Source organism: Tachyglossus aculeatus, chromosome 21, assembly GCF_015852505.1.
Source record: "Tachyglossus aculeatus isolate mTacAcu1 chromosome 21, mTacAcu1.pri, whole genome shotgun sequence".
In the NCBI taxonomy this organism is placed as follows: domain Eukaryota; kingdom Metazoa; phylum Chordata; class Mammalia; order Monotremata; family Tachyglossidae; genus Tachyglossus; species Tachyglossus aculeatus.
The window spans coordinates 18,524,247-18,547,523 of NC_052086.1; the positions used below are offsets into that span (position 1 = coordinate 18,524,247).

Genomic DNA, 23,277 nt, shown 5'->3' on the forward strand with positions numbered 1-23,277 from the left:
CTTTCTAAGATTTCAGATTTTTTTTTCCTTTACCACAAATATGCTCTGTGGTATCATCAATCAATCAATGAATCAATCATATTTATTGAGTGCTTACTGTGTGCAGAGCACTGTACTAAGCGCTTGGGAAGTACAAGTCGGCACCTGATAAACTCTTGGAAACTTTCTAAGATTTCGAATTTTATTTTTCCTTTACCACAAATATGCTCTGTGGTATCGTGCACCTGATAAACTCTTGGAAACTTTCTAAGATTTCCAATTTTTTTTTTCCTTTACCACAAATATGCTCTGTGGTATCATGCACCTGATAAACTCTTAGAAACTTTCTAAGATTTCGGGGTTTTTTTTCCTTTACCACAAATATGCTCTGTGGTATCATGCACCTGATAAACTCTTAGAAACTTTCTAAGATTTCGGATTTTTTTTTCCTTTACCACAAATATGCTCTGTGGTATCATGCACCTGATAAACTCTTGGAAACTTTCTAAGATTTCGGATTTTTTTTCGTTTACCACAAATATGTTCTGTGGTATCATGCACCTGATAAACTCTTGGAAACTTTCTAAGATTTCGTATTTTATTTTTTTCCTTTACCACAAATATGCTCTGTGGTATCATGCACCTGATAAACTCTTGGAAACTTTCTAAGATTTCGGATTTTTTTTTTTTCCTTTACCACAAATATGCTCTGTGGTATCATGCACCTGATAAACTCTTGGAAACTTTCTAAGATTTTGGATTTTTTCTTTTTCCTTTACCACTCTCTCCTGATCACCAGATCGCATGACTTCTTCTAGTGATCCTTGGCAGGAATACAGGACCGGAATTTCTGGGTTTTAACCTATATATGGGATATAAATAATCCCATATTTATAATATGGGATATAATGGGATATAAATAATGTGGGATATAAATAATGGACTTTTTTTCCAAGTAGCGGTTTTCAGTACTGATTTCTGGTCTGTTTCCCTCCGTGGGTTTTGTGTGTAACAGGAAGAGGGTGAGTTCATTGGCACACAGCAGGAATGAAGTCCAACCTTATGCCCTTGGGACCCCCTGTAAGCCGGGACAGAGTCATTTCCAACTTCCCCAAGGTAATTAAACTTTCTTCCCAACTTCATAGTGAGCCCAGTGCTCATCACGGCAGCTGGCAGGTCTCCTATGTCTTGAAAAACTCGGGCTGCAGGCGCTGAAATGCAGAACTGAATATTGATTTTCATGTTACTACTGACAATCCAACACTTATAATAATAATAATGGCATTTATTAAGCGCTTACTATGTGCAAAGCACTGTACTAAGCACTGGGGAGATTACAAGGAGATCAGGTTGCTGCTTCTCTATGGAGTTCATTCATTCATGAATTTATGGAGTTCATTCGTTCATTCATTCAGTCCTATTTGTTGAGCGCTTACTGTGTGCAGAGCACTGTACTAAGCGCTTGGAAAGTACAGTTCTGCAACAAAGACAATCCCTACCCAAGAATGGCCGTATATGCGCACACAATATTATTATTCTTATTATGGCATTTATTAAGCGCTTACTATGTGCAAAGCACTGTACGAAGCGCTGGGGAGATTACAAGGAGATCAGGTTGCTGCTTCTCTATGGAGTTCATTCATTCATGAACTTGTGGAGTTCATTCATTCATTCAATCCTATTTATTGAGCGCTTACTGTGTGCAGAGCACTGTACTAAGCACTTGGAAAGTACAGTTCTACAACAGCGCCATTCCCTACCCGAGAATGGCCGTATATGCGCACACGTTATTATTATTAATATTATGGCATTTGTTAAGCGCTTACTATGTGCAAAGCACTGTTCTAAGTGCTGGGGGGGGGGGGGCGGATACAAGGTGATCAGGTTGTCCCACGTGGGGCTCACAGTCTCAATCCCCATTTTACAGGTGAGGGAACTGAGGCTCAAAGAAGTGAAGTGATTTGCCCCAGGTCACACGGCAGAGCCGGGATTCGAACCCATGACCTCTGACTCCCAAGCCCGGGCTCTTTCCACTGAGCCACGCTGCTTCTCTAAGCACATACATGCATACATACAGACATACCACCTCCCCCCCAACCACCCCGGCCCCACAGCACTCGTGTACGTGTCCATGATTTACTTATGTCAGTCCTCCCCTCTAGACTGTAAGCTCGCTGTGGGAAGGGAACGTGTCTGCCGATTGTGTCATGTTGCACGCGTGCCGTGCTTCTAGACTGTGAGCCCGCTGTTGGGTAGACTCGGACTCCTAAGCCAGTGCTCTTTCCGTTGAGCCACGCTGGGGCTCACACTCAAAGTAGAAGGGAGAACGGGTATTAATTCCCCATTTTACAGATGAGGAGACATCACCCAAACAGCTGCATCATAGTACCAATGCTATGTTTCACAAACTTAGCAGGTGGTCACCTTGAAAGTAGAGAAGCATTGTGGCTCAGCAGAAAGAGCATGGGCTCGAGAGTCAGAGATCATGGGTTCAAATCCCAGCTCCGCCGCCTGTCAGCTGTGTGACTTTGGGCAACTCAGTTAACTTCTCTGTGCCTCAGTTACCTCATCTGTAAAATGGGGATTAAGACTGTGAGCCCTACGTGGGACAACCTGATCACCTTGTATCCTCCCCACGCTTAGAACAGTGCTTTGCACGTAATAAGCGCTTGACAGATGCCATCAAAAACAAAATTACTGAGGTCCCTGCCACCCATATTAGCCAGTTAAATTTTCAGGGTGCTTGCTATCCTGCCCACCTAGTGAAAATACCCTAGTCAGTAAGCTCCTCCTCTAGACTGTAAAATCCTTGTTCATTAATTCATTCAATCGTATTAATAATAATAATAATAATGATGGCATTTATTAAGCGCTTACTATGTGCAAAGCACTGTTCTAAGCGCTGGGGAGGTTACAAGGTGACCAGGTTGTCCCACGTGGGGCTTACAGTCTTAATCCCCAGTTTCCAGATGAGGTAACTGAGGCCCAGAGAAGTGAAGTGACCTGCCCAAAGTCACCCAGCTGACAAGTGGCGGAGCCGGGATTTGAACCCACGACCTCTGACTCCAAAGCCCATGCGCTTTTCCACTGAGCCACGCGCTTACTGTGTGCAGAGCACTGTACTAAGCGCTTGGAATGTACAAGTCGGCAACAGATAGAGACAGTCCCTACCCAACAATGGGGTCACAGTCTAGAAGGGGGAGACAGACAGTAAAACAAAAGAAGTAGATAAGCATCAATAGCATCAAAATAGATTAACAGAATTATAGATATATGCACATCATTAATAAAATGAATAGGATAATAAATATGTACAAATATACACAAGTGCTGTGGGGCGGGGAAGGGGGTAGAGCAGAGGGACGGAGTACGGGCGATGGGGAAGGGTGGAGGAGCAGAGGAAAAGGGGGTTCAGTCTGGGAAGGCTTCCTGGAGGAGGTGAGCTCTCAGTAGGGCTTTGAAGGGAGGAAGAGAGCTAGTTTGGCGGATGTGAGGAGCGTATGGGACGCACCTGCCAATTCTGTTGTAGTTCTGTTCTTAGTACAGTGCACTGCACACAGTAAGCACTCAATAAAGCACTCAATAGAGAAGCAGTGTGGCTCGGTGGAAAAGGCCCAGGCTTTGGAGTCAGAGGTCATGGGTTCAAATCCCGGCTCCGCCAATTGTCAGCTGGGTGACTTTGGGCAAGTCACTTCACTTCTCTGGGCCTCAGTTCCCTCATCTGTAAAATGGGGGTGAAGACTGTGAGCCCCTTGTGGGACAACCTGATCACCGTGTATCCTCCCCAGCGCTTAGAACAGTGCTTTGCACATAGTAAGCGCTTAACAAATGCCATTATTATTATTAATTGTTATCAATTAAATTATTATTTAACTAAATTATTATTAAATTATAATTAATTAAATATTATTGTTGATAAATATGATTGATTGAACGGTTGGTTCCCCAGTCAGATACCTTTACTAAGTAATGGCATAATCCGGCAAACATTTCCGTCTTTGCGGAGCTGGGACTGGAATGCAGGTGTCCTGATTCCCAGAGCCTTTTAATTTCAATTCAGTTTTTTTTTTGGCAGTGTCATTAACTGACAAGAATAATCAGGTTAATCACAAAAGATGTAAGTCTTTGAACAAGACAGTACTAATTATGGAATCTGTGAAGCTTATGAGGGAGTCTGTGCCCCTTTTTTGAACTTTTTCCTTCTGGCAGTTAACTTCATAAACTCAAATCATTACAAAATGGTTTTTCTAAATAATAATTGTGATATTTGTTAAGTGCTTACTCTGTGCCAAGTGTGTACTAAGCACTGGGGTAGATCCAAGATAATTAGGTCAGTCACAACCTGTCCCACCCGGGACCCACAGTCTAAGTAGAAGGGAGAACAGGTGTTCATTTAATCCCCATTTAACAGACGAAGAAACTGAGGCCCAGAGGCATAGTGGATAATCAATCAATCAATCAATCGTATTTATTGAGCGCTTACTGTGTGCAGAGCACTGTACTAAGCGCTTGGGAAGTACCAGTTGGCAACATATAGAGACAGTCATCATCATCATCATCAATCGTATTTATTGAGTGTTTACTTTGTGCAGAGCACTGTACTAAGCGCTTGGGAAGTACAAGTTGGCAACATATAGAGACAGTCCCTACCCAACAGTGGGCTCACAGTCTAAAAAGGGGGAGACAGAGAACAAAACCAAAACATACTAACAAAATAAAATAAATAGAATAGATATGTACAAGTAAAATAAATAAATAAATAGAGTAATAAATAGGTACAAACATATATACATCATCATCAATCGTATTTATTGAGCACTTACTGTGTGCAGAGCACTGTACTAAGCGCTTGGGAAGTCCAAGTTGGCAACATATAGAGACAGTCCCTACCCAACAGTGGGCTCACAGTCTAAAAAGGGGGAGACAGAGAACAAAACCAAAACATACTAACAAAATAAAATAAATAGAATAGATATGTACAAGTAAAACAAATAAATAAATAGAGTAATAAATATGTGCAAACATATATACATATATACAGGATAAAGCACGGGCTTGGGAGTCAGAGGTCCTGGGTTCTAATCCCTCCACCACTTGTCATCTATGTGACTTTGGGCAAGTCGCTTCACTTCTCTGTGGCTCAGTTACCTCATCTGTAAAATGGGGATTAAGACCGTGAGCCCCCCGTGGGACAACCTTGATAACCTTGCATCTCCCCCCAGCACTAAGAACGTGTAAACACTTAACAAATACCATTATTATCATTGTCATTATTATTCATTCATTTATTTGTATTTATTGAGTGCTTACTGTGCGCAGAGTACTGTACTAAGCACTTGGGAAAGTACAGTGCAACAATAAACAGCGACCTTCCCTGCCCACAACATGCTTTCAGTCCAAGGTCACCTAGCAGACACAGGGCAGGATTGGGACTAGAAGAAGCAGCGTGGCTCAGTGGAAAGAGCCCGGGCTTTGGAGTCAGAGGTCATGGGTTCGAATTCCGGCTCCACCACATGTCTGCTGTGTGATCTTGGGCAAGTCACTTCTCGGAGCCTCAGTTCTCTCGTCTATAAAATGGTGATGATGACTGTGAGCCCCACGCGGGACAACCTGATCACCTTGTATCCCCCCAGCGCTTAGAACAGTGCTTTGCTCATAGTAAGCGCTTAATAAATGCCATTATTATTATTATTATTATTAGAACCCAGGTTCTCTGCTTCCCAGGCCCATGCCCTTTCCATTAAACCACCCTGTTTCTCATTTCCATCAGTGAGTTTGTTGCAATGTCTGCTGTGTGTGTTTTTCCAGTGGTACACACCTGAGGCCTGCCTGCAGCTCAGAGAACACTTTCACGAGCAGGTTAAAAATGCATGCCAGCGGAGGAACACTGGGACTGTCGGGTGAGTGAGCTGAAATTGCTAAATTGTCTTTAAATGCACTCATCTAGCAAAATGGAGATTTTTTTTTTTTTACTTAAGTATTTAAATGGAACCTCAAGAAGAAAATGGACAGGCTCATCCGTTCAAATCCCGGCTCCACCACTTATCAGCTGTGTGACTTTACGTATCTATTCTATTTATTTTATTTTGTTGGTATGTTTGGTTTTGTTCTCTGTCTCCCCCTTTTAGACTGTGAGCCCACTGTTGGGTAGGGACCGTCTCTATATGTTGCCAACTTGGACTTCCCGAGCGCTTAGTACAGTGCTCTGCACACAGTAAGCGCTCAATAAATACGATTGGTTGATTGATTGACTTGGGCAAGTCACTTGACTTCTCTGGGCCTCAGTTCCCTCATCTGTAAAATGGGGATTAAGACTGTGAGCCCCACGTGGGACAACCTGATCACCTTGTAAACTCCCCAGCGCTTAGAACAGTGCTTTGCACATAGTAAGTGCTTAATAAATTTCATTCATTCATTCATTCAATCGTATTTATTGAGCGCTTACTGTGTGCACAGCACTGTACTAAGCACTTGGGAAGTACAAGTTGGCAACATATAGAGACGGTCCCTACCCAACAGCGGCTCACAGTCTAGAATTATGGTTATAAGCACATTGTTAACAAACTAAAAAGAATAGTAAATATGTACAAGTAAAATAAATAGAGTAATAAATCATCATCATCATCATCAATCATATTTATTGAGCGCTTACTATGTGCAGAGCACTGTACTAAGCGCTTGTACTAAGCGATAATAAATGCCATTATCATTATTATTATTATTATCAGTCAGAAGACCATTGTCTTGAAATTTATATCTTAAAAGAAATCTCTTCTTTCTCTTTGTCGCTGAGGGTGGGAAAGTAAATCTGAGAACTCTGAGGAACAAAATTAGAACTTGATGACAGGTTTCAGCTCAAGCGGTTGAGGTTCATTCATTCATTCGATCGTATTTATTGAGCGCTTCCTGTGTGCAGAGCACTGTACTAAGCGCTTGGGAAGTACAAGTTGGCAACATATAGAGACGGTCCCTACCCAACAGTGGGCTCACAGTCTAGAGGTGTGAGGAAGGCATTCAGAGCACAGTGACTTCCAATTTGGAAATGGTAATTCAGAAAAATAATTGACACAGATTCCTTAAGGGAAATTTTTGTTTGCATTCTGACTTCTGAGTGAAAATCCTTTTAGGGATCATAGCTCTGACTGTGGTTGTTTATTACTTACGTAAAACCTAAGTATAATTACACCTTTGTTACTGAAGAGAGAAAGGGCAAAGGAGGAAGGAAGCGGAGGGAAATAATATATTAAATGAAGCCTGGGACCCCTCAATAATTATTTGAGAAGAGAGGCTTTCTTAAAGGTATATTTGGTCCTTTTTTCATCTATCAGTCTGTCTTAATTATCTGTGCAATAATATTTCTCCATTTAAACTGTCAATGTAGTCAGATGTTCATTAACCTAACAATAAATACTATTTCAATCAATCAATCAATCGTATTTATTGAGTGCTTACTGTGTGCAGAGCACTGTACTAAGCGCTTGGGAAGTACAAGTCGGCAACTATTTCAATCAATCAATCGTATTTATTGAGCGCTTACTATGTGCAGAGCACTGTACTAAGCGCTTAGTGATTACAAATCAACTATTTGTGATTACGAATGCTATTTTTTGCAATATATTTTAAAAACTGCCTTTTAAGTCCCCTAAAAGCAGTCAGTGTTTTCTTACGGTGATATTAGGCCTACAAAGTAAAGCGATATGGCTACTAAGGGGCTTCAGTATGTGACCCAATCCACAAACTTCTTGGCTACCTCTGGGAACTGCCCCAGCCTTGACATTCTCTGCGGGTTTGTCTGTCTCACTAATAATGATAATAATAATAATGATAATGGCATTTATTAAGTGCTTACTATGTGCCAAGCACTGTTCTAAGCACTGGGGAGGTTACAAGGTGATCAGGTTGTCCCATGGGGGGGGCTCACAGTCTTAATCCCCATTTTACAAATGAGGTAACTGAAGCACAGAGAAGTTAAGTTAAGCCCCCTCCTTCCTCTCCCCCTCATCCCTCTCTCCATCCCCCCGCCTTACCTCCTTCCCTTCCCCACAGCACCTGTATATATGTATATATGTTTGTACGTATTTATTTTACTTGTACATATTTATTCTATTTATTTTATTCTGTTAATATGTTTTGTTTTGTTCTCTGTCTCCCCCTTCTAGACTGTGAGCCCACTGTTGGGTAGGGACCGTCTCTATATGTTGCCAACTTATACTTCCCAAGCGCTTAGTACAGTGCTCTGCACACAGTAAGCGCTCAATAAATACGATTGAATGAATGAATGAATGAAGTGACTTGCCCAAAGTCACACAGCTGATAATTGGCGGAGCTGGGATTTGAACCCATGACCTCTGACTCCAAAGCCCGGGCTCTTTCCACTGAGCCACTCTGCTTCTCTAGTTAGATGCAGTAGAATCATTTCTTAGCCACTGTTTTTGCAGGAGGAGTTGGAAAAGTAAGGGTTCTTCCCCACTCCCCACCCCAAAGCGCTTATGTACACATCTGCCATTTTATTTATCATCATTAATCGTATTTATTGAACGCTTACTGTGTGCAGAGCACTGTACTAAGCTCTTGAAAAGTACAAGTTGGCAACATATAGAGACAGTCCCTACCCAGCAGTGGGCTCACAGTCTAAAAGTCTATTTATTTGTTTATTTATTTGTTTATTTATAGTCACAGTCTATTTATTTGTATTGGTATCTGTCTTCCCCACTCTGGGCTTTGAGCTCATTGTGGGCAGGGAATGCCACTGTTTATTACTATATTGTACTGTCTCAAGCACTTAGCACAGTGCTCTGCACACAGTAAGCCCTCAATAAATACGATTGATTGAATTAATTAATTCACCATCCCAGGTTCTAAATTATGATATATTTACCAATGGAATGTTATTTACATGTTATCTTTTATATTTGAAATCTTAAACAATCCATATAGAGGTATTAAGTACAATTGGATTATGCAGTGTATGTATATGTGTGTGAATGAGTGTATGCTTATTAAAATGAATACAGAATAATTCTGTATTTTTCCTTCAGGCTGAAAGTGTCAAAAGTGGTTGTAGTTGGCGATCTCTGTGTGGGGAAAACCAGCCTTATCAACAGGTACCTCAATAATAATACTACTAATAATACCTTAGATCTATAGATCACGTCTTATTTTCCCAAAGCACTTCCATTAATTACCTCATTTTATCCTCATAAAATCTTTGTTATGTAGGGTGAGGCAGATGCAATGATTCACATTATAAAGATGGGGAAACTGAGGCCCAGGATGGATAATAATAATAATAATAATGGCATTTGTTAAGCGCTTACTATGTGCAAAACACTGTTCTAAGCTCTGGGGGGGGCGGGAATACAAGGTGATCAGATTGTCCCGCGTGGGGCTCACAGGCTTCATCCCCATTTTACACATGAGGTAACTGAGGCCCAGAGAAGTGAAGTGACTTGTCCAAAGTCACACAGCTGACAAGTGGTGGCACCGGAATTAGAACCCATGACCTCTGACTCCGAAGCCCGGGCTCTTTCCACTGAGCCACGCTGCTTCTCTGATAAGTGACTTTTCTGAGGTCACCTAGAAACCAGAACAACTGGGATTAATAGCAAGGTTTCTTGAATCCCTGACTCTTGTTTTTCCATTAGATTAAGCTGCCTCCCACTTTTTATGTTTTTAAGTTTCAAACCATCTTAATACATTTGAGTATACAAGCGTTTCTGGGCAAGTATATTACTCTTCACCTTGAATATGATTTTGGTGTCCCTTGTTTGCCTTAAATTCCTTTAAAACCGAATCCCAATCGCTTATCAGTGGGAGTCTATCTTGAATTGAAGCCTGAATTCTCTTCCTCTTGATGGTTAGAAAATATCTTAAAATTCAGTTGATTCTTCTGTGATAGTAAGATGTTAAGTCTAAACATCTTCCTGTCATCTCTAGAGTCCCTGTTTCAAGATCTTTCCCTCAAACACAAACATTTTCCTTCAGTTTCCTGAAGAATTATCCAGTGGAGCAAATTGTTGTCACTTAGTCCTCCTATTATAGTTTTCTTGGCCCGGTGAATCAGTCAGCCAATCAGTGGTACTAATTGCTTGGGAAAATACAATATAAAAGAGTTGGTAGACAAGATTCGGTCTTGTCAATCACTGTATTTATTCAGTATTAATACAGGGAGAGCTCACTGTGTACTGAGAGCTCACCTCCTCCAGGAGGCCTTCCCAGACTGAGTCCCTTCCTTCCTCTCCCCCTCGTCCCCCTCTCCATCCCCCCCAATCTTACCTCCTTCTCTTCCCCACAGTACCTGTATATATGTATATATGTGTGTACATATTTATTACTCTATTTATTTATTTATTTATTTTACTTGTACATATCTATTCTATTTTATTTTGATAGTATGTTTGGTTTTGTTCTCTGTCTCCCCCTTTTAGACTGTGAGCCCACTGTTGGGTAAGGACTGTCTCTATATGTTGCCAACTTGGACTTCCCAAGCGCTTAGTACAGTGCTCTGCACACAGTAAGCGCTCAATAAATGCGATTGATTGTATTTATTGAGTTTTTACTGCCCACAAGGAACTTACAGTCACCATGAACTGATGGAAGATTTGTTGCAACAGCGGTTGATGATGATATTTAAGCGCTTACTATGTTACTATGTGTCAAGCACTGTTCTAAGTGCTAGGGTAGATACCAGGTTATCAGGTTGTCCCACGTGGGGCTCACAGTCTTAATCCCCAGTTTGCAGAAGAGGGAACTGAGGCTCAGAGAAGTGAAGTGACTTGCCCCAAGTCACACTCCTGCCAAGTGGCAGAGCTGGGATTAGAACCCATGACCTCTGACTCCCAAGCCCATACTCTTTCCACTGAGCCACGCTGGGAATCAATCAATCAATCGTATTTATTGAGCGCTTACTGTGTGCAGAGCACTGTACTAAGCGCTTGGAAAGTACAAGTCGGCAACACATAGAGACAGTCCCTACCCAACAGCGGGCTCACAGTCTAGAAGGGGGAGACAAAGAACAAAACCAAACATACTAACAAAATAAAATAAATAGAATAGATATGTACAAGTAAGATAAATAAATAAATAGAGTAATAAATATGTACAAACATATATACATATATACAGGTGCTGTGGGGAAGGGAAGGAGGTAAGATGGGGGGGATGGAGAGGGGGACGAGGGGGAGAGGAAGGAAAGTACCATATAACAGAATCAGCAGTTACGTCTCTGCCCATAATGAGCTTTCAGCCTGGAAGGGGAGACAGACATCAATATGAGTAGATAAATAATTTGAGTAAACTGTGTTCTGAACTTCAGTAGTCCCGTGACCCTCAGCGCAATTTTGGAGCCAGCCCCCAAATCTAGGGGGCCTATTTGACAGAGGGCTATAGTTCCCCTAAGTGGTTCTTTCAGGGTCAACTTGGCTCCCAAGGTAAGAAATCAAGTCATCTTCTAGACTGTGAGCCCACTGTTGGGTAGGGACCGTCTCTATATGTTGCCAACTTGTACTTCCCAAGCGCTTAGTACAGTGCTTTGCACACAGTAAGCGCTCAATAAATATGATTGAATGAATGAATATATATATATATTTATTTATTTATTTTATTTTGTTAGTATGTTTGGTTTTGTTCTGTCTCCCCCTTTTAGACTGTGAGCCCACTGTTGGGTAGGGACCATCTCAATATGTTGCCAACTTGTACTTCCCAAGCGCTTAGTACAGTTCCCTGCACACAATAAGCTGTATATATATATATACAGCTCCGGCAGTTGTCAGCTGTGTGACTGTGGGCAAGTCACTTAACTTCTCTGTGCCTCAGTTACCTCATCTGGAAAATGGGGATTAAGACTGTGAGCCCCCCGTGGGACAACCTGATCACCTTGTAACCTCCCCAGTGCTTAGAACAGTGCTTTGCACGTAGTAAGCGCTTAATAAATGCCATAATTATTATTATATATCTATATATGAATCCAATTGTCCCCCAGATTCCTATAGCCACTCTGAACCAAAAAGTTTTATTCTCACCATTCTATAGACATAAGGGTGTAGGTAAGTTTTCCCATCTTCTTAGGTTCCTAGCCAACTTTTATACTTTGTTAGGACCCTCTGTTTAGACTAGTATGTTGTATTCCAACAGTAATTAGTTAATATCTATTCTTTTTATTATTATTAATAATAATAATAGTATTTGTTAAGTGCTTACTAAGTGCCAAGCACTGTTCTAAGCACTGGGGGGGATACAAGGTAATCAGGTTGTTCCATGTGGGGCTCACAGTCTTAATCCCCATTTTACAGATGAGTTAACTGAGGCCCAGAGAAGTTAAGTGAGTTGCCCAAAGTCACACAGCTGACAAGTGGCGGAGCCAGGATTAGAACCCATGACCTCTGATTCCCAAGCCCGGGCTCTTTCCACTGAGCCAGCTGCTTTTCGACTATGCTCTCTCTGAATCACAGGGTGGCTTCAGATCACTACAGCACCACAAATATAGGTGACTTCTAAACAATACTCTCTTTATACATCTTTCAAAACTATTTGACATCATCAGGACATTCGGTCTTGGCAACTTTTAAGCAAATTTAGCTGCTCTAATCATCATCATCATCAATCGTATTTATTGAGCGCTTACTGTGTGCAGAGCACTGTACTAAGCGCTTGGGAAGTCCAAGTTGGCAACATATAGAGACAGTCCCCTACCCAACAGTGGGCTCACAGTCTAAAAGGGGGAGACAGAGAACAAAACCAAACATACTAACAAAATAAAATAAATAGAATAGATACGTACAAGTAAAATAAATAGATAAATAAATGGAGTAATAATAAATAGAGTAATAAGTTCCCCCAAATTCAAATCCAGGAGGATGTATCCAGCCCAGTCAGAATGGAAGATGTCCTCCTCACCCTTTCCCCATCTCTATTAGAATAAAGAGGGGCCGTCTAAATAAATAGTTTCAGTCTTATTCAAACTGTCCAAGCTGTAGAAGCTGGAACTTGAGTATATAGACAATTTCGCCTTAATGCATGTAATCACTAAACACTTAGGATGTTTTCTTCTGACAACGTGTTTGAATACAACCGAAAGTGGAGTGGGAATAAGAGGTTTGCATAGGCCCAAGCTATTGTGAATGTGAAATTCTTCAAGACTACAACCCCGATGATGATGCTGATGATGATGATGGTATTTGTTAAGCGCTTACTATGTGCAAAGCACTGTTCTAAGCGCTGGGGGGATACAGCATGATCAGGTTGTCCCACGTGGGGCTCACAGTCTTAATCCCCCCATGTTTTGATGGAACTGGTTGTATTTCCAATCCACTGCAAAACTCCTCTAACTCAGCTGAGCATCACTGAAAAAGGCTTTGGCCAGTCTACTGGAGATATGGTATGCTGATACCCTGCAATCGATCAATCAATCAATCGTATTTATTGAGCGCTTACTGTGTGCAGAGCACTGTACTAAGCGCTTGGGAAGTCCAAGTTGGCAACATATAGAGGCGGTCCCTACCCAACAGTGGGCTCACAGTCTAAAAGGGGGAGGCCGAGAACAAAACCAAACATACTAACAAAACAAAATAAATAGAATAGATATGTACAAGTAAAATAAATAAATAAATAAATAAAGCATTTCTGTTAATATCCGTAATTTATTTATTAACATTAATGCCTGTCTCCCCCTCTAGACCGTAAGCTCTCTGTGGGCAGGGAACATACCTACCAATTCGGTTGCACTGTAATATTAATAATGATAATGTTGGTATTTATTAAGCGCTTACTATGTGCCAAGCACTGTTCTAAGCACTGGGGGGAATACAAGGTAATCAAGGCTGTCCCATGTGGGGCTCACAATCTTAATCCCCATTTTACAGATGAGGGAACTGAGGCCCAGAGAAGTGAAGTGACTTGCCCAAAGTCACATAGCTGAGAAGTGGCAGAGCTGGGATTAGAGAAGCCGCGTGGCTCAGTGGAAAGAACACAGGCTTGGGAACCAGAGGTCATGGGTTCTAATCCCCGCTCCACCACTTGTCAGCTGGGTGACTTTGGGCAAGTCACTTTACTTCTCTGGGCCTTAGTTACCTCATCTGTAAAATGGGGATTAAAACTGTGAGCCCCATGTGGGACAACCTGATCACCTTGTATCCCCCCCCCCCAGCACTTAGAATAGTGCTTTGCACATAGTAAGCGCTTAACAAATGCCATCATCATTATTATTATTATTATTATTATTATTATTATTATTAGAACCCACGACCTCTGACTCCCAAGCCTAGGCTCTTTCCACTGAGCCACGCTGCTCCTGTGTGCTTAGTACAGTGCTCTGCACCCGGTAAGCACTCAATGGATACCATTGATTGATTGATGATTATGAAATATTTCACTGATTTGGCACGCACTGTCGGCTGCCCTGGAGAAAACCGGAATTGCACACAGTAAGCGCTCAATAAATATGATTGATTGATTGATTGATTGATGGTGATGGGGCCGGTGTGGGCCTCACACCAGAGAATCACCCCTACCACACACACACAGGTGTAACACAATTTAATATTATTACGGGAATCTGCTACTTCGTTAGTAATAGTAATAATAATGATGGCATTTATTAAGCGCTTACTATGTGCAAAGCACTGTTCTAAGCGCTGGGGAGGTTACAAGGTGATCAGTTTGTCCCGCGGGGGGCTCACAGTCTTCATCCAACTGAGGCCCAGAGAAGTGAAGTGACCTGCCAAAGTCACCCAGCTGACAATTGGCAGAGCCGGGATTTGAACCCGTGACCTCTGACTCCAAAGCCCGGGCTCTTTCCACTGAGCCACGCTGCTTCTCTGGATAGTGCACTGTACACTATCCAGTAAAACAAAAAAGTAGAAAATCGAACCAAGAAGGACAGCATGTGGTCCAAGAGATTGATGGGCAGAGTTCGGTCATCACAAGGCATTAAGCTTCATTCCAAAGTGAAGCTGTTCAAAGCTGAGTGGCCTCCAACCTTCTTTGTGGCTCCGGGAACTGGACTTCCCCTAAAACCAAAAACCCAAAAAAGCCTAAAGTCTCATCTCCTCCAAGAAGCCTTCCCCGATTAAGCCCTCATTTCCATATGATTCATTCAATCGTATTTATTGAGCGCTTACTGTGCGCAGAGCACTGGACTAAGCGCTTGGGAATGATGGTGGTATTTGTAAAGCGCTTACAATGTGTCAGGCACTGTACTAAGCGCTTGGGAATGACAGCGCTGAGCACTGTTCTAAGTACTGGGGTAGATACAGGGTAATCAAGTAATCATCATCATCATCAATCGTATTTATTGAGCACTTACTATGTGCAGAGCACTGTACTAAGCGCTTGGGAAGTACAAATTGGCAACATATAGAGACAGTCCCTACCCAACAGTGGGCTCACAGTCTACTTCACAGTCTTAATCCCTTTTCCAGATGAGGTAACTGAGGCACAGAGAAGTGAAGTGACTTGCCTAAGGTCACCCAGCAGAAGTGGCAGATCTGGGATTAGAACTCATAACAATAATAATAATGGTATTTGTTAAGCGCTTACAATGTGTCAGGCACTGTACCTTTGGATGAGGTGGATACAAGAAAATCGAACTGGGCACATACGGGGCTCACAGTCTCAATCCCCATTTTACAGATAAGGTAACTGAGGCACAGAAGTGAAGTGAATTGCCCAAGGTCATACAGCAGATGTCATGGAGCCTTGCTCTCCCTCTATGTTGCCTGTGCATTTGGGTCTGTAATAATAATAATAATAATAATAATGGCATTTACTAAGCGCTTACTATGTGCAAAGCTAAGGTCTGTATCCCTTAAGCACTTTATATTCACCCCACTATCAGTCCCACAAGACTTACATAATATATCTTTATACTCTGCCATCTCTCCTGTTCATTTTTTTGTGGTATTTACTCAGCACTTACTACGTGCCAGGCACTGTACTGAATGCTGGGGTGGATACAAGCAAATCAGGTTGGCTGCAGTCCCTGTCCCACAGTCTTAATCCCCATTTTACAGATAAGATAACTGAGGCACAGAGCAGTGAAGTGACTTGCCTAAGGTCACACAGCAGGAGAAGTGGCAGAGCTGGGATTAGAACTCATAACAATAATAATAATAATGGTATTTGTTAAGCGCTTACTATGTGCCAAGCACTGTTCTAAGCCCCAGGATAGGTACAAGGTAATCACTTTGTCCCACGTGGGGCTCACAGTCTTAATCTCTATTTTACAGATTAGGTAACTGAGGCACAGAGAAGTTAAGTGATGATGATGATGATGGTGATGATATTTGTTACGCACTTACTTTGTGCCAAGCACTGTTCTAAGTAATTAATGATGGCATTTATTAAGCGCTTACTATGTGCAAAGCACTCTTCTAAGCGCTGAGCACTGTTCTAAGTACTGGGGTAGATACAGGGTCATCAAGTAATCCGACTTCACAGTCTTAATCCCTTTTCCAGATGAGGTAACTGAGGCACAGAGAAGTGAAGTGACTTGCCTAAGGTCACACAGCAGGAGAAGTGGCAGAGCTGGGATTAGAACTCATAACAATAATAATAATAATGGTATTTGTTAAGCGCTTACTATGTGCCAAGCACTGTTCTAATCCCCAGGGTAGATACAAGGTAATCACTTTGTCCCTCGTGGGGCTCACAGTCTTAATCCCCATTTTACAGATGAGGTAACTGAGGCACAGAGAAGTTAAGTGATGATGATGATGATGGTGATGATATTTGTTACGCACTTACTTTGTGCCAAGCACTGTTCTAAGTAATTAATGATGGCATTTATTAAGCGCTTACTATGTGCAAAGCACTCTTCTAAGCGCTGAGCACTGTTCTAAGTACTGGGGTAGATGCAGGCTGATAATAATAATAATAATGATGATGGCATTTGTTAAGCACTTACTATGTGCAAAGCACTGTTCTAAGCGCTGGGGGGATACAAGGTGATCAGGTTGTCCCACGTGGGGTTCACAGTCTTAATCCCCATTTTACAGGTGAGGTAACTGAGGCACAGAGAAGTGAAGTGATGATGATGATGGTGATGATATTTGTTATGCACTTACTTTGTGCCAAGCACTGTTCTAAGTAAGTAATGATGGCATTTATTAAGCGCTTACTATGTGCAAAGCACTCTTCTAAGCGCTGAGCACTGTTCTAAGTGCTGGGGTAGATACAGGGTGATAATAATAATAATAATGGTGGCATTTGTTAAGCACTTACTATGTGCAAAGCACTGTTCTAAGCGCTGGGGGGATACAAGGTGATTAGGTTGTCCCACGTGGGGTTCACAGTCTTAATCCCCATTTTACAGATGAGGTAACTGAGGCACAGAGAAGCTAAGTGATGATGATGATGGTGACGATGTTTGTTATGCACTTACTTTGTGCCAAGCACTGTTCTAAGTAAGTAATGATGGCATTTATTAAGCGCTTACTATGTGCAAAGCACTGTTCTAAGCGCTGAGCACTGTTCTAAGTGCTGGGGTAGATACAGGGTGATAATAATAATAATAATAATGGTGGCATTTGTTAAGCACTTACTATGTGCAAAGCACTGTTCTAAGCGCTGCGGGGGATACAAGGTGATCAGGTTGTCCCACATGAGGTTCACAGTCTTAATCCCCATTTTACAGATGAGGGAACTGAGGCTCAGAGAAGTGGACTTGCCCAAGGTCATAATCAAGTAATCATACTTCACAGTCTGAGTCCCTTTTCCAGATGAGGGCCTTCCCTTCAAGGCCCTGCTGAGAGCTCACCTCCTCCAGGAGGCCTTCCCAGACTGAGCCCCTTCCTTCCTCTCCCCCTCGTCCCCCTCTCCATCCCCCCGCCTTACCTCCTTCCCTTCCCCACAGCACCTGTATATATGTATATATGGTTGTACATATTTATTACTCTATTTATTTATTTATTTATTTTACTTGTACATATCTATCCTATTTATTTTATTTTGTTAGTACGTTTGGTTTTGTTCTCTGTCTCCCCCTTTTAGACTGTGAGCCCACTGTTGGGTAGGGACTGTCTCTATATGTTGCCAATTTGTACTTCCCAAGCGCTTAGTACAGTGCTCTGCACATAGTAAGCGCTCAATAAATACGATTGATGATGATGATGATGATGAGGTAACTGAGGCACAGAGAAGTGAAGTGACTTGCCCAAGGTCACAGAGCTGACAACTGGCTGTCTCTGTCTCTAAACTGCCCTCCACGTGGCAAGGAACTGTGTCTTCCAACCCTATTGCATTTATGCTCTCCAAAGTGCTTTTAATGCAGTTCATTCACTCATTCATTCAATCGTATTGAGTGCAGAGCACTGTACTAAGCGCTTGGAAAGTACAATTGAGCAACAGAGACAATCCCTATGCAACTACTCCGTGCAGAGCACTGTAATAACAATAATAATAATAATGATGTTGGCATTTGTTAAGCGCTTACTATGTGCGAAGCACTGTTCTAAGCGCTGGGGGGGCAGTTACAAAGTGATCAGGTTGTCCCCCGTGGGGCTCACAGTCTTCATCCCCATTTTACAGATGCGGTAACTGAGGCTTAGAGAAGTTAAGTGACTTGCCCAAGGTCACACAGCAGACGTGGCGGAGCCGGGATTCGAACCCATGACCTCTGACTCCAAAGCCCGGGCTCTTTCCACTGAGCCGCGCTGCTTCTAAGCTCTTGGAAAGTACAATTCAGCAACAGAGACAATCCCTATGCAACAACTGGCTGTCATTCATTCATTCAATCGTATTTATTGAGCGCTTACTGTGTGCAGAGCACTGTACTAAGCGCTTGGGAAGTAGAAGTTGGCAACATATAGAGACGGTCCCTACCCAACAGTGGGCTCACACATGTTTTGTTCTTTGTCTCCCCCTTCTAGACTGTGATCCCATTGTTGGGTAGGGACCGTCTCTATGTGTTGCCAACTTGTACTTCCCAAGCGCTTAGTACAGTTCTCTGCACGTAGTAAGCGCTCAATAAATATGATTGAATGAATGAGTAAAGACATAAGACATAAAAAGAAGTAGCGCAGTAAGCGCTCAATAAATACGATTGCATGAATGAATAAGGACATGAGACATAAAAAGAAGTAGCGCAGTAAGCGCTCAATAAATACGATTGAATGAATGAATAAAGACATAAGACATAAAAAGAAGTAGTGTGGTCTAGTGGATAGAGCACAAGCCTGGGAGTCAGAAGGATCTGGGTTCTAGTCTGGATTCTGCCACTTGTCTGCTGTGTGGCCTCGGGCAAGTCACTTCACTTCTCTGGGCCTCGGTTACCTCATCTGTAAAATGGGGACAAAGACCGCGAACCCTACTGTGCAGCGTGGCTCAGTGGAAAGAGCCCGGGCTTTGGAGTCAGAGGTCATGGGTTCAAATCCCGGCTCCGCCCCTTGTCAGCTGGGTGACTTTGGGCAAGTCACTTCACTTCTCTGGGCCTCAGTTCCCTCATCCGTAAAATGGGGATGAAGACTGGGAGCCCCTCGGGGGACAACCCGATTACCTTGTATCTACCCCAGCGCTTAGAACGGTGCTTGGCACATAGTAAGCGCTTAACAAATACCAACATTATTATTACCGTGGGACAGGGACTGTGTCCAAACCGACTGGCTTGTATCTACCCCAGCGCTCAGTACACTGCGCAGCACATAATAAGTGCTTAACGAATATCATTAAAATAAAGAATAATAATAATGAAGCACAGCCTGAATCAGTGTGGGGAAAAAAGCAAACCCAGGGTGAATAACCGCCAGTTTGACCCCCAGAAATCAGGACAAGAGACATTCTCCGTGAGCACAGGTTTTAGGAAATCGGGATATTAAGAGGCAAATTTAAAGCAGGAGACAATATTTGCATGCACAGGCATTGCATGCAACTGTGAGCCCACTGTTGGACAGGGACTGTCTCTATATGTTACCAATTTGTACTTCCCAAGCGCTTAGTACAGTGCTCTGCACACAGTAAGCGCTCAATACGCTTGATTGATTGATTGGAATGCTGGTTGCTCAAACGTTCTTCCTACACATACACATATCCACAAAAAGCATTTATCCAAAGCATCATCATCATCATCATCAATCGTATTTATTGAGCGCTTACTATGTGCAGAGCACTGTACTAAGCGCTTGGGAAGTACAAATTGGCAACGTATATTCATCTCGTCAAATGAAGAATAACGCTTGCTTTGTCTTCTTTTCCTTTTTGTTTCGTTGTCTATTGTCCGTGGCACCCGCCATAATAGCCAGACGTTGGCAACTCGGAAGATAAAGAGAAGCAGCGTGGCTCAGTGGAAAGAGCATGGGCTTTGGAGCCAGAGGTCATGGGTTCGAATCCCGGCTCCACCATATGTCTGCTGTGTGACCTTGGGCAAGTCACTTAACTTCTCTGAGCCTCAGTTCCCTCATCTGTGAAATGGGGATTAAGACTGTGAGCCCCACGTGGGACAACCTGATCACCTTGTATCCCCCCCAGCGCTTAGAACAGTGCTTGGCACATAGTAAGCGCTTAACAAATGCCGTCATTATTATAAAGAGACAGATCGGCCGCGAGATTGACCTAAAAGCGCCTTTCTTTTGCAGGTTTTGTAAAGACACTTTTGACCGAGACTACAAAGCAACGATAGGAGTGGATTTTGAAATTGAAAGATTTGAAATAGCTGGGATTCCTTATAGCCTTCAGATGTAAGTCAGAATTCTATCATTCTTAGGCATCGTACTGCTTGAGCCAAATACACGTTAATACTGTGGAAAAATCTGTGGCTTTTCACGGGTGAAAATCTCTCCTCAGCCTTCAGATTTGTGATTTAGGAGCCTGCAAGTAAGGAATAACATCTGTGGAGAAGCAGCGTGGCTCCGTGGAAAGAGCCCGGGCTTTGGAGTCAGAGGTCACGGGTTCAAATCCCAGCTCCGCCGATTGTCAGCTGTGTGACTCTGGGCAAGTCACTTCACTTCTCTGGGCCTCAGTTACCGCATCTGTAAAATGGGGATTAAGATTGTGAGCCCCCCGTAGGACAACTCGATCACCTTATAGTCATGAAATCGCGAATATAATGATTCATGAAACTGTCATGACTGAACTCCTTAAAATCAGCCTATTTCCTGAGCGCTTTTGTAAATCTGTAAAGTCAGCTATTTACTGAGCGCGCCTAAATCCGTAAGATCCTCCTGTTTACCGACCGCTTTCGGAAATCTGTCAAATCGTCCTATTTACTGAGCGCTCGTAAATCCCTAAAACCGTAATGACTGAGCACTTTCATAACTTTTAAAAATCAGCCCATTTACTGAGCGGTCTTGTAAATCCCTAAAATAAGCCTATTTACTGAACGCTCTCATAAATCCGTCAAATCGTCCCATTTACTGAGCGCTCTCGTAAGTGTTTTGTTGTCTGTCTCCCTCTTCTAGCCTGTGAGCCCGTTGTTGGGTAGGGACTGTCCCTATATGTTGCCGACTTGTACTTCCCAAGCGCTTAGTACAGTGCTCTGCACACAGTAAGCGCTCAATAAATGTGATTGAATGAATGAATGAATGAATGAATGAATGAATGAATGAATATATTCCCCCAGCACTTAGAGCAGTCCTTGGCATATAGTAAGTGCTTAAAAAATACCATCATTATTATTATTATCTGAACAATGGAAGAAGGCCTCTGAAAATTACTAAATAAGTGAATTTTTAGTGTTAAAGATTTAGGAGTCAGCGTCCGACATTCAGTAGTCCACTGTTAATTCCAAATAATGTGGTTCAGCTCCAGTAGCACCTGCTTAATGATGTTTATGATGAGCTATTGGATTAATCGATATTTTCCAATATAGCTATTTCCAAAGTTACCTCATCTACAAAGTGGGGGTTAAGACTGTGAGCCCCAAGTGGGTTCTGGACTATATCCACCCTGATTAGGTTGTGTCCACCCCAGTGCTTAATACAGCGCCTGGCACATAGTAAGCGCTTAGCAAGTGCCATTAAAAAAAAAAGGGTCATGTTTATGGTACCCAATGACAACTATAAACTAACTTCCTCAATGCCATATGCAGCTGCAGAGGTCTGAATCCAAGATGTTTATATCTCTTTCCTCCAATGAATTACTAATCAACTAATCAGTAATATTTAGTGGGTGGCTACTGTGTCCCTCTAGACTGAAAACTCATTATGGGCTTAGCGTTTCTGCTAATTCTGTTGTAGTATACTCTCCCAAGCTCTTAGTACAGTCCTTTGTACATAGTAAGTGCTCAATACAATCAATCAATCAATCAATCGTATTTATTGAGCGCTTACTGTGTGCAGAGCACTGTACTAAGCACTTGGGAAGTACAAGTTGGCAACGTACTAATAATAATGATGATGATATTTGTTAAGTGGTTTCTACGTGCCAGGCACTGTACTAAGCGCAGGGGTGGATACGGGCAAATCGAGTTGGACACAGTCCCTGTCCCACGTGGGGCTCACAGTCTCAATCCCCATTTTACAGATGAGGTGACTGAGGCACAGAGAAGTGAAGTGACTTGCCCCAGGTCACACAGCAGACAAGTGGAGGAGGTGGGATTTGAACCCATGACCTTCAAATACCGTTGATGGATTGATTTCCACAGAGTGAATTAAATGTTTGGGAGATTATGATAAAATTAGTAGGCATCATCCCCACCCTCAGGAAGCAGCATGGCGTAGTGGATGAAGCACAAGTTTGGGAGTCAGAAGGTTTTGGGTTCTAATCCTGGCTCTGCCAGTTGTCAGCTGTGTGGCCTTGGGTAAGTCACATCACTTCTCTGTGCCTCAGTTACCTCATCTGTAGAATGAAAATTAAATCTACGAGCCCCATGTGGGACTATGTCTAACCTGATTTGCTTGTATCCACTCCTGTCCTTAGTACAGTGCCTGGCAATCAATCGATCAATCAATTGTATTTATTGAGCGCTTACTGTGTGCAGAGCACTGTACTAATCAATCAATCAATCAATCGTATTTATTGAGCGCTTACTATGTGCAGAGCACTGTACTAAGCGCTTGGGAAGTACAAATTGGCATCACATAGAGACAGTCCCTACCCAACAGTGGGCTCACAGTCTAAAAGGGGGAGACAGAGAACAGAACCAAACATACCAGCAAAATAAAATAAGTAGGATAGAAATGTACAAGTAAAATAAATAAATAAATAAATAAATAGAGCAATAAATATGTACAACCATATATACATATATACAGGTGCTGTGGGGAAGGGAAGGAGGTAAGACGGGGGGATGGAGAGGGGGACGAGGGGAGAGGAAAGAAGGGGCTCAGTCTGGGAAGGCCTCCTGGAGGAGGTGAGCTCTCAGCAGGGCCT

General features: G+C 42.6%; 1 protein-coding gene across 4 annotated transcripts in view; it reads left to right on the forward strand.

Moving 5' to 3' along the window:
- Positions 1–23,277, forward strand: part of RAB36 (RAB36, member RAS oncogene family) — a 47,050-nt gene that overhangs the window by 7,711 nt on the left and 16,062 nt on the right. For 3 of the 4 annotated variants that reach the window (XM_038763116.1, XM_038763118.1, XM_038763117.1), the window contains exons 2-5: positions 995–1,095; positions 5,788–5,879; positions 9,018–9,083; positions 20,544–20,645. In XM_038763116.1, coding sequence (XP_038619044.1) covers positions 1,027–1,095; positions 5,788–5,879; positions 9,018–9,083; positions 20,544–20,645 — 329 coding nt within the window. In that variant the 5' untranslated portion in view covers positions 995–1,026. The remainder of the gene's footprint in view (positions 1–994; positions 1,096–5,787; positions 5,880–9,017; positions 9,084–20,543; positions 20,646–23,277) is intronic. The other variant, XM_038763119.1, reaches the window with a different exon arrangement.